This window comes from Anomaloglossus baeobatrachus, chromosome 8, assembly GCF_048569485.1.
Source record: "Anomaloglossus baeobatrachus isolate aAnoBae1 chromosome 8, aAnoBae1.hap1, whole genome shotgun sequence".
In the NCBI taxonomy this organism is placed as follows: Eukaryota; Metazoa; Chordata; class Amphibia; order Anura; family Aromobatidae; genus Anomaloglossus; species Anomaloglossus baeobatrachus.
The window spans coordinates 23,447,940-23,460,442 of NC_134360.1; the positions used below are offsets into that span (position 1 = coordinate 23,447,940).

The following is a 12,503-nucleotide window of genomic DNA, read 5'->3' on the forward strand; positions in this document are numbered from 1 at the left end:
GCGGTTATTATTTTTTATTTGCTCTTTTTTTACATAGAAATTTTATTACCTTATCCCTAACCTTAGTCCTAAGCCTAAACCTAGCACTAAACCTATCTCTATGCCTAACTTTAATATATATATAAAATTCTAAAAAGAACAAGCCATCATGTAACTACTATATTCCAATAGGAAGTCATGGAGTACGTTGAGGACAAAGCAGAGGAAAAAGTAGCCAAGTCCTTGAGGGCTTTTAGCAAGATATTGCAAATGATACCATTAACAGCTTGGAATCCACATGATTATATAGTGAATTATGCACTAGTGATTCCAGCTTTTTTCTGCATTTGGTCATATTGGATGGATATCAAAGGTAAAGTAATGCCAGGAAGGTGAATATATTATTAACCTCTTCTAGAGAGCCGTGAATTATTTACATCCGTGCATCCACGTCCCCGGTGTAAGCAGAGTGGAAAGATCTGCTCTGAAATACAAATATATCTTAATATGACAAAGAGAATGAATTTAGAGACAAAAGGTGCGAAGCGTCGGCCGAAGTGATAAATACGGGGTGGCTCGGTGAGGAAGAAGAGTTCATGTGTCATATCGTCAAATCTGCTAATGCGGTGGTAGATTCTCACGCCACCAGCCCCATGTTCCCTGTCGTTAAGAAATACTGTATTTATGAAATGTTTACTGGGCTTATCTGTGTAGATCAGTAACAATTCCGGGGTTTTCTTCACCCGGGTGAACGACTCCGGTTGGTGCCACATCATATGTCAATGTGCACACAAAGATTGTAGCATGGTAACCCATTATTACCCAGTCCCTCCAGCCACCATTACCACTCCTCTGGTTCAAGTTTTAGCTGTTCACCCTTAACGATGACCTGCCACGAGATCAAAAGTGTCCAGTTTTGGTTTTTATTTTATTCCTGCTGCTGCACGGAGTATTGCATTTTTTGTTTTCTTTTAAATCCGCCATATGGTGCAAGCAATATGGGCCTTTTTGTTTACAGCTAATTTTTGTTGTATTTACCATTGGAGCGTAGTCCATTGACTTGCCTGCCCTTCTCTGAAAACCTACCGCTGTTATGCTTGACAGGCTGCAGAAAAACAAAAATTCCAACATCCACTTTTTATAAAAAGGCAAAGATTGAGCCCCACTACAGATAAAGAGGCAAAGATCCAATCTCACTTCCTGCAAAACAATACCTCAACATTCTGCAGAAATGCATACACCCCCCCTCACTTCCTGTAAGGAAACAAAGACTCACCCCTACTTCCAATAAAGATACAAACACCCACCCCTGCTTCCTGTAAGGATATAAAGACCCATCCCTACTTCTTGTAAGGATATAAAGACCCACCCCTACTTCCTGTAAGGATATAAAGACCCATCCCTACTTCCTGTAAGGATATAAAGACCCACCCCTACTTCCTGTAAGGATATAAAGACCCATCCCTACTTCCTGTAAGGATATAAAGACCCATCCCTACTTCCTGTAAGGATATAAAGAACCACCCCTACTTCCTGTAAGGATATAAAGACCCATCCCTACTTCCTGTAAGGATATAAAGACCCACCCCTACTTCCTGTAAGGATATAAAGACCCATCCCTACTTCCTGTAAGGATATAAAGACCCATCCCTACTTCCTGTAAGGATATAAAGAACCACCCCTACTTCCTGTAAGGATATAAAGACCCACCCCTACTTCCTGTAAGGATATAAAGAAGAACCCCTACTTCCTGTAAGGATATAAAGACCCACCCCTACTTCCTGTAAGGATATAAAGACCCATCTCAACTTCCTGTAAGGATATAAAGACCCACCCCTACTTTCTGTAAGGATATAAGGACACACACCTACTTCCTGTAAGGATATAAAGACCCACCCCTACTTCCTGTAAGGATATAAAGACCCACCCCTACTTCCTGTAAGGATATAAAGACCCATCCCTACTTCCTGTAAGGATATAAAGACCCACCCCTACTTTCTGTAAGGATATAAGGACACACACCTACTTCTTGTAAGGATATAAAGACCCATATCTACTTCATGTAAGGATATAAAGACCCATATCTACTTCATGTAAGGATATAAAGGCTCACCCCTACTTTCTGTAATGCTATAAAGACCCACCCCTACTTCCTTTAAGAATATAAAAATCCACCCCTACTTCCTGTAAGGATATAAAGACACACCTCTACTTCCTGTAAGGATATTAAGACCCACCTGTACTTCCTGTAAGGATATAAAGACACACCCTACTATCTGTAAAGATGTAAAGAACCACCCCTACCTTCTGTAAGAATATAGACCCATCCCTACTTATATAGACCCATATTGACCCATATCCAATGCCAAAGTTTTCGCACGATTGGTTAATGAGAATTAGAAATGGAGCAAAGAGCAATGAAAGAAGGTGGTCCACCATGTGAACAAGAGGTGCATGTCGGTGACTCACCTGAGAAAGAAACGTGGATGCGAAACGCACCATCTACCTAAACGTTGACGATCCCAACTACACCCCCTTCATGGCAAATATATTCCCTAATGCTAGTGGGGACTCTCAGCAGGATAGTACCCCTGTCGCACTGCAAAAAACGTTCTGGAATGACAAAGAGATCAAGGTTATGACTTGACTCCAAATTCCCCAGATCTCAATCCAATCGTTCTGTGGCATCTGCTGGAAAAATAACTACATGCCACGGATTTGCAGAATTTAGAGGATCGGTGTGAAGGTCTTTGTGCTTAGTACCACGACTACTCACCTTCACAGGCTTTGGGGGTTCCATAATTTGACAGGTGGCACATGGAGGTTTTACCCAATGTTGGCCATGTGGTATTAATTAATGTTTGACTCATCGGTGTATGCTGCAAAGTACCGATCGATATAGAACACATTCTAAGGGGCACTTTGCACACTGCGACATCGCAGGTGCGATGTTGGTGGGGTCAAATTGAAAATGACGCACTTCCGGCATCGCATGCGACATCGCAGTGTGTAAAGGCTGGATGATACGATTAACGAGCGCAAAAGCGTCGTAATCGTATCATCGGTGCAGCGTCGGCGTAATCCATGATTACGCTGACGCGACGGTCCGATGTTGTTCCTCGCTCCTGCGGCATCACACATCGCTGTGTGTGAAGTCGCAGGAGCGAGGAACGTCTCCTACCGGCGTCACCGCGGCTTCCGTAGTATATGCGGAAGGAAGGAGGTGGGCAGGATGTTTACATCCTGCTCATCTCCGCCCCTCCGCTCTGATTGGCTGCCTGCCGTGTGACGTCGCAGTGACGCCGCACGACCCGCCCCCTTAACAAGGAGGCGGGTCGCCGGCCACAGGGACGTCGCACGGCAGGTGAGTGTGTGTGTGAAGCTGGCGTAGCGATAACTTTCGCTACGCCAGCTATCACCACATATCACTGCTGCGACGAGGGCGGGCACTATCGCACTCGGCATCGCAGCATCGGGCTGCGATGTCGTAGTGTGCAAACCCCGCCTTAGAACATCACAGCAACAAATTTGATAAATGTTGACATTTTTTCAGTTTATTTTATCAATTTACAGGAAAACTTTATAAAAGTAAGTGCAGTGCAAAAATCTCCAAATTTAACAAAGTAGAATCCAGGATTAATTATTTCATAGGGCAGATCTTTATGGTGCCTGTTGTTCCTTATGTGTTCTTAACAGCAGGAGCAAGTGGAAGAAGAGTTTCCGAGACAGTGGAAATATCGGACAGTTTTATCTTCTCCTCACTGGCTGACGGGGACTTCCATCTTCTGGCTCCTGACTTGGTGTTATATTCGTACGTGTTCCCTGTGACTGATACAAGAGGAGAGATTACAATAGACTTTACTGATAGTAAAATAGTTACGAGTTTCAAGCACCCGAGCATGGTAGTGCCCGCACATCACTACTTACGAGTACTGAGCACCCGAGCATGGTAGTGCCCACTCATCACTAGTTACGAGTACTGAGCACCCGAGCATGGTAGTGCCCGCACATCACTACTTACGAGTACTGAGCACCCGAGCATGGTAGTGCCCACTCATCACTAGTTACGAGTACTGAGCACCCGAGCATGGTAGTGCCCGCACATCACTACTTACGAGTACTGAGCACCCGAGCATGGTAGTGCCCGCTCATCACTAGTTACGAGTACTGAGCACCTGAGCATGGTAGTGCCCGCTCATCACTAGTTACGAATACCGAGCACCCGAGCATGGTAGTGCCCGCTCATCACTAGTTACGAGTACTGAGCACCCGAGCATGGTAGTGCCCGCTCATCACTAGTTACGAGTACCGAGCACCCGAGCATGGTAGTGCCCGCTCATCACTAGTTACGAGTACCGAGCACCCGAGCATGGTAGTGCCCGCTCATCACTAGTTACGAGTACCGAGCACCCGAGCATGGTAGTGCCCGCTCATCACTAGTTACGAGTACCGAGCACCCGAGCATGGTAGTGCCCGCTCATCACTAGTTACGAGTACCGAGCACCCGAGCAGGGTAGTGCCCGCTCATCACTAGTTACGAGTACCGAGCACCCGAGCATGGTAGTGCCGCTCATCAGTAGTTACAATCTTTAACAATCGAACTCTTGCTAAAATATCATGGCACAAAAAAAGTCTCAAAAATGCAATTCACCTGGATCCACAGCCTCCCCATCAAAGACGGCCTCAAAAGTTGTCATTTCCTAAAAGTAGCAACAAAAAGAAAAAAGATTTCTCAAGCGAGACAATATATAGATATTTTGCTCAGTGGTTGTGCTATAAATGTTGTGTATCTAATGGTCACGTAATGAGTTACGTGAAAGACAGTAAATTCATTAACACCAACAACCATAGCCGCTTCCTATAAGAGAGTCGCACATCGCAATTAATTATAGGGTCTTGTTTGAGATCTGATTTGATTGTGGGAGCTGAATCAATTTCGGGTCTGGTTTAGGGTCCATATTAATTTTGGGGTCTGGTCTGAGATCCTATTTGGTTTGGGGCCTGTATTAATTTTAGGTCTGAATAGGGGTATGTATAAAATTTTATTTTATTTTTATTTAATTTTAAGATCTGCATAACCATAAGATGTAGTCTGAGATCTGAATGAATTTTTGCGTCATCATATCTGGGGACTGAATTAATTTTTACTGTCTGATTTAATTTGGGGGGGGTCTCTATTAATTTGGAGTTTTTTCTGGAGTCTGCATTCATTGTGGGGTCTGCATTTATTTTGGGGTTTGTATTTGTGATCTGGTCTAGGGTCAGTTTTTTGAGGTTTTTTTGGTGGGGGGGGTGGATCTGTACTAATTTAATAATATTTTTAAATTATTATTTATTTTTAAATTAATACTAATTTAATAATAGCGTCTTGCCTTGGGTCTTTATTACTTTTGGCTTGTTGCATGCGGTCGGCATTACCTTATTATTAGGGTCTAGTGTGAGATTTAAATTTGTATTTATTTATTTTTACGTCTGTATCAATTTTAATGAAAGAGTTATGTATTCCGCCCGTGTCTACGTCTTGTACAATGCATTTAAATTTCTTTCTTAGCAAGTAAATGTATTTTTTATACAGCCTAGGGCATTAAAATACGTTTTAACAGACCTTTAAGCAAATGTCATGCGATGTTCGGCTCTGCATTCACCTGCTGGCACTGTGACGTCAGACTCTGTTCACACTACTGAGTTTGACAAGCAACTTAAGGCTTCTGTATTGTTCAGCCTGAGCCGGGCGTCGGCTGATTCAGGTTCTCTGGTCCTCAGCTCGGTAGGAGTTAATTCCTGCAGACTGGTGAGCAGGACCTAAGAGCTCAGGTTCTTGATTGCCACGTGCAGGTGTCTCCTCTCTATATTAAGCACAGCTTCCTTCCTGTATGTGTCGATGATAGCTTCTGCAATTCCGGTCTTGGTGTTTCTCCTTTTTATGGTGATCCATGCTGCGCTTCTGAGTGGTGTGAGCGTTCCCCTGTTGTGCTTTACTTCCCCCCCTTTTCCGTTGTTTCCCAGTCCACATATTGTCTCTCCTGTGTGTTTTGAGTGGTGTGTGTTCGAGTTTCCATTCTCCCCTGTTCGTGTCATTTTGTGGGTTTTCGTCGTTACGTTTCCCAGCAAGGTGGGGGAGAGGGGGAGTAGGATCAGGGCCCGAACAGAAGTTAGGGTCACGCTGGGGGCTCGGACCTTGTTACCATTACGCCAACCTCCGAGATAAGGGACAGCGCAGGGTCACAAGGGGCTAGCCTAGGGGCCTCTGTCCTATCTCTATATACCCTGTGACAGGAAATATATACAATAGCTTTCAACGAAGAGAGTGACAATAAAATATGAATAAACTAAAATCCATAAAGGAATAAAATACAACTCACTGTTATTACTTCCACCTTCTCTTTCTTTGTTCCTAATTATTGTAAGAAAAAAAAAAAGTATCAAAACAGTTCTGAGGACGGTGAGTTTATATATGACACCAAAGGACAAAACTGGGATATTAAAGCCCTGCCTGAAACACCTCCAAAATATCCAAGACCACCCGCTTTTGGGTTTCCAGGATTGTCCTTCAATATCAGGACTTTTGGCCGTTACTGCATCCAGAAACACACCTACCTGCTTTGTAAGTCTTGACTCTGTTGGGGATAAATGTAGAAAAAGTTAGTCTTCACTCCAGTTATGGGAACACACGGGACACACATGGACGGTCTCACCTCTTATTGGAAACCTTGTTTTTTGCCTTTTGGCACAACGCCTTTATGGTGCCGTATTTCCATAGCAGGTGAAATGCCCACGCCAGGAGAGCAGTAAGGAACAAAGCCATGAGGGTAAGGAGGAAGGGCACGTACCAGGCCGAGGGGTTATAAGTGTTCACATCATTCTGTACTATTGTTAGTCCTTTTCTTTTCTGTACAAATAAAAAAAAAATAATTTTCCATAATTTCCTATATAGTAAATAAAGAAAATTAATCAGGCACGAATATATTAACAAGAGAAATGTGTCACGCTAGGTACGGGGAAGTACCAAGTGAACGGGGAATGGGAATGGAATCTCTGTGTCTAGGGAAGGGGAGATGGTGACCCCTGATCAAACCTACCGCTGGTCCCTGGGGTCCCTCCCCACCCTAGATAGGTTCTGCACCTATGCACCGAACAGGATACCTGACCCTGGTTGACCCTGAAATAGGGCATAGGTAGGGAATGGATGGGAGTAGCTCTTAGTCAACCCCTCTAAGCTGTAAAGAAGACAAAGGGATAAGAAACTGGGGAAGTAAACAAATAAGTTACCTCCAGATGACTCAGGGAGAGGAACTGTTACAACAACAACGTTTCTCCAGATGAGTACGAGCCGACTGCTTGAACTGAAGACTTGTGAAGGGTATTAGACCTATCACCATTAGACCTATCACCAGCACAGGTTAAGAGGGAATGAGGGTATTTAAAGACACAAAGGGAAGTGCTGAAGAAGATTAACATCTGCAAAAGGCGAGGAAATCCACAGGGTCCTAAAGAGAAAGGGATAAACCCCAAGCAGGAAAAAAGGGAAAGTCAGAGAGCAGCTTGTGTAGCCAAATGCTGCGACCTTCTACTGCAAGAAACTACAGAACTGTGTCATGACTGTAGCTTGGCTCTGACGGGGCTAAGTCATGAGGGAGAGGTCTGTTTGGTCGTGCCTCATTCTGGGACTCTTACTGCTATACTATTGTGCTCTGCAGCATGCGCTCTGGTTCCTGTGAGTTTTCTCTGATCTGTGCCGCTACCCAGCCTACCTCTCCCTGACCTCCATTCCCCTAGTTTTGTTCTCCTATCCTGTCTACCTGACCCCGGTCCCGTTCTGTGTCTTGGCCTCCAACCTCTCCTCTGTACTTACCTGGTCTCCCGCCCTCCGACCTTGGTTACGTTTCCTGACTACGGCTCTGCTTCCCTTCGGCTCCTGACGTGACTCCTTGGCTTCCAACCCCCTTGCTTTCATTTGACTATAGATTACTCACCCCCTTGGTTAGACGTGACATCCTGTTTTTGACTTTAGCTTGTTTGACTATTCTGACGCTTGTGCTAGCGACCTCTTGTGGGCTTTTTGTCTTACAGCACTTAGAAGTTTGATTTTCTCTAAGTCCCTGCACCCCCAAGTGGAAGCTTGACAAACTGCCTGTCAAGTGTGACACATCTGTGACACTATGCATCTTAATGGAAATTGCAATCCTTTAGTGTAATGTTTCGGTCAGCAGGACCTTCTTCAGGCGGATTTCAGACAGAAAACTATTTGGCATAGTGCTGATAGATTAGGGGTAGATGCCTAGGTGCATGGCACTTCCCTAAAATATCAGCGCTATTCTATATAGTTTCCTGTCTGCAATTCGTCTGAAGAAGGTCCTGCTGACCGAAACGTTACACTTAAGGATTGCAATATCCATTAAAATCCATATATATTTTTCATTTATGAGTGTCGGATTCCTTTGCAACAATGATATATCTGCTCCTGTATTTCAGATGGGATCGTATCCATTGTATATGGCCAGTAAGTAATAAGGGGGTCTTACATAGAAGTCAGTAGTAGGTGGAGGTGGCGTATTTGTCCGGACCACATTTATCATTATCACGGTCGTCCCCGTCCTCGGCTGCTGAATGCGCCTGTTCTTAACATTGTCATCAATGATGTGGACCACTAGGTTGTAACTCTGCTGCCTGTCGGCGCCATTGTTAAAATCAAAAGGGGTCTTCACAATGAGTTTAGGATTATGAGAGCCGTGAGTGGGATCGAAAGCGAAGTGATTATTAATGTTTCCTGGGAAGAAAAGCAGAGTAATTTGTGCTAAGATAATGTCCGTTCTTCCGGTAATTAGCGATATTTTGCAGAATAAACAGATCTATACGAGCTAATTGGTGATAAATGATGCACGGTGATTAAGTCCATTTACAGAAAATGTCATCAATTTTTACAAAAGCAAAAAAAGGTCATAAAAGCCGTAAATATAATTTGCTTTGAAAAAATCTGTTTGTGTCAAGTAAAGAAAGTTTTTGATCGGAGGCAAAGTTTTGGTAGTTTTGTAACTAAACTCACCGGCGAGGCGACAGTAACACAGTAACTCGGTGGCTTCTCTTTAAATTGGCACATGTCCCCCCCTCTCCTATCCTCCCTCCTTGGACTCCATACTCCCCTTTCCCAAGCAAATTCTGTAATCTACAAATTACGTGCATGCATAAAAAAAATATATTTTTGCACCTGAATCAATAACAAAGCGCATGTCTGTATCATCCGAGTCCCGATCGTTGCAGTTGAGCCTGAAGTTGTTGATGTTTATCCCTGCGGTGATGTTGTCATAGATGGTGGCGATGTACCTGGGTGGTCTACACACCGGGGCTTCATCATTCTCTTCTTGAACATTAATGGTGGCCTTGAATAAACAATAAAGTGTCAATACATATGGAAGGAGGAGGTGCCCGGATTCTCTGGTGGCCATGCCATCTTGGTTCTCAAATACTTTGCCTGTGGTGGTCTTAGGATTTTCCCCAGAAATCAGCCCTAGTAGGATTTTGGGGGCTTTTTGGAGTATGCTTAGAATATAAGCCATACTTCAAAAATAAGCCCTAGATGCGGTTCCATAAGGAAGTGTCCAAGCAGTTAAAAAGGTTAAACAATACAGCAGTACTACATCAAAGAAAGCAGACACCCTCAAAAGAAAGCAGATACCTCCAAAGGAAAGCAGACACCCCCAAAAGAGAACAGACACCTCCAAAGGAAAGCAGACATCCCCAAAATAAAGCAGACACCCCCAAAAGAAAGCAGATACCACCAAAAGAAAGCAGACACCACCAAAAGAAAGCAGACACCCCCAAAAGAAAGCAGACACCTCCAAAGGAAAGCAGACACCACCAAAAGAAAGCAGACACCACCAAAAGAAAGCAGACACCCCCAAAAGAAAGCAGATACCTCTAAAGGAAAGCAGACACCACCAAAAGAAAGCAGACACCCCCAAAAAAAGCAGATACCTCCAAAAGAAAGCAGAATCCCAAAAGAAAGCTGACACCCCCAAAAGAACATAGACATCAGGAAAAGAAAGCAAACACCTCCAAAAGAAAGCAGACACCACCAAAAGAAAGCAGACACCTCCAAAAGAAAGCAAGATCACCAAAATAACACAGACCTCAGGAAAAGAAAACAGACACCCCCAAAAAAAAGTAGACACCCCCAAAAGAAAGCAGACAACCCCAAAAGAAAGCAGACACCCCCAAAAGAAAGCAGACACCACCAAAAGAAAGCAGACACCTCTAAAAGGAAGCAGACACCTCCAAAAGAAAGCAGACACCTCCAAAAGAAAGCAGACACCACCAAAAGAAAGCAGACACCTCCAAAAGAAAGCAGACACCTCCAAAAGAAAGCAGACACCTCCAAAAGAAAGCAGACACCACCAAAAGAAAGCAGACACCTCTAAAAGAAAGCAGACACCCCCAAAAGAAAGCAGACACCTCCAAAAGAAAGCAGACACCACCAAAAGAAAGCAGACACCTCCAAAAGAAAGCAGACACCACCAAAAGAAAGCAGACACCCCCAAAAGAAAGCAGATACCTCTAAAGGAAAGCAGACACCACCAAAAGAAAGCAGACACCCCCAAAAAAAGCAGATACCTCCAAAAGAAAGCAGAATCCCAAAAGAAAGCTGACACCCCCAAAAGAACATAGACATCAGGAAAAGAAAGCAAACACCTCCAAAAGAAAGCAGACACCACCAAAAGAAAGCAGACACCTCCAAAAGAAAGCAAGATCACCAAAATAACACAGACCTCAGGAAAAGAAAACAGACACCCCCAAAAAAAAGTAGACACCCCCAAAAGAAAGCAGACAACCCCAAAAGAAAGCAGACACCCCCAAAAGAAAGCAGACACCACCAAAAGAAAGCAGACACCTCTAAAAGGAAGCAGACACCTCCAAAAGAAAGCAGACACCTCCAAAAGAAAGCAGACACCACCAAAAGAAAGCAGACACCTCCAAAAGAAAGCAGACACCTCCAAACGAAAGCAGACACCTCCAAAAGAAAGCAGACACCACCAAAAGAAAGCAGACACCTCTAAAAGAAAGCAGACACCCCCAAAAGAAAGCAGACACCTCCAAAAGAAAGCAGACACCACCAAAAGAAAGCAGACACCTCCAAAAGAAAGCAGACACCTCCAAAAGAAAGCAGACACCTCCAAAAGAAAGCAGACACTTCCAAAAGAAAGCAGACACCTCCAAAAGAAAGCAGACACTTCCAAAAGAAATCAGACACCACCAAAAGAAAGCAGACACCTCTAAAAGAAAGCAGACACCTCCAAAAGAAAGCAGACACTTCCAAAAGAAAGCAGACACCACCAAAAGAAAGCAGACACCTCTAAAAGAAAGCAGACACCTCCAAAAGAAAGCAGACACCACCAAAAGAAAGCAGACACCTTCAAAAGAAAGCAGACACCCCCAAAAGATAGCAGACACCCCCAAAGGAAAGCAGACATCCCCAAAAGAAAGCTGACATCCCCAAAAGAAAGCAGACACCTCTAAAAGAAAGCAGACACATCCAAAAGAAAGCAGACACCTCCAAAAGAAAGCAGACACCACCAAAAGAAAGCAGACACCTTCAAAAGAAAGCAGACACCCCCAAAAGAAAGCAGATACCTCTAAAGGAAAGCAGACACCACCAAAAAAAGCAGATACCTACAAAAGAAAGCAGAATCCCAAAAGAAAGCTGACACCCCCAAAAGAACATAGACATCAGGAAAAGAAAGCAAACACCTCCAAAAGAAAGCAGACACCACCAAAAGAAAGCTGACACCCCCAAAAGAAAGCAAGATCACCAAAATAACACAGACCTCAGGAAAAGAAAACAGACACCCCCAAAAAAAGTAGACACCCCCAAAAGAAAGCAGACAACCCCAAAAGAAAGCAGACACCCCCAAAAGAAAGCAGACACCACCAAAAGAAAGCAGACACCTCTAAAAGGAAGCAGACACCTCCAAAAGAAAGCAGACACCTCCAAAAGAAAGCAGACACCTCCAAAAGAAAGCAGACACCTCCAAAAGAAAGCAGACACCTCCAAAAGAAAGCAGACACCACCAAAAGAAAGCAGACACCTCTAAAAGAAAGCAGACACCCCCAAAAGAAAGCAGACACCTCCAAAAGAAAGCAGACACCACCAAAAGAAAGCAGACACCTCCAAAAGAAAGCAGACACCTCCAAAAGAAAGCAGACACCTCCAAAAGAAAGCAGACACTTCCAAAAGAAAGCAGACACCTCCAAAAGAAAGCAGACACTTCCAAAAGAAATCAGACACCACCAAAAGAAAGCAGACACCTCTAAAAGAAAGCAGACACCTCCAAAAGAAAGCAGACACTTCCAAAAGAAAGCAGACACCACCAAAAGAAAGCAGACACCTCTAAAAGAAAGCAGACACCTCCAAAAGAAAGCAGACACCACCAAAAGAAAGCAGACACCTTCAAAAGAAAGCAGACACCCCCAAAAGAAAGCAGACACCCCCAAAAGAAAGCAGACACCACCAAAAGAAATCAGACACCCCC

The 12,503-nt window shown here is 44.0% G+C and overlaps 1 protein-coding gene across 1 annotated transcript in view; it reads right to left on the reverse strand.

The window, feature by feature from the left end:
* Positions 1-3,513: 3,513 nt before the first annotated feature.
* Positions 3,514-12,503, reverse strand: part of LOC142249092 (cadherin-related family member 3-like) — a 59,140-nt gene continuing 50,150 nt past the window's right edge. The window contains exons 13-19 of the mRNA XM_075320686.1: positions 9,185-9,356; positions 8,502-8,746; positions 6,675-6,868; positions 6,577-6,596; positions 6,342-6,373; positions 4,631-4,679; positions 3,514-3,807 (exon numbers count right to left, since the gene is read on the reverse strand). Coding sequence (XP_075176801.1) covers positions 3,659-3,807; positions 4,631-4,679; positions 6,342-6,373; positions 6,577-6,596; positions 6,675-6,868; positions 8,502-8,746; positions 9,185-9,356 — 861 coding nt within the window. The 3' untranslated portion in view covers positions 3,514-3,658. The remainder of the gene's footprint in view (positions 3,808-4,630; positions 4,680-6,341; positions 6,374-6,576; positions 6,597-6,674; positions 6,869-8,501; positions 8,747-9,184; positions 9,357-12,503) is intronic.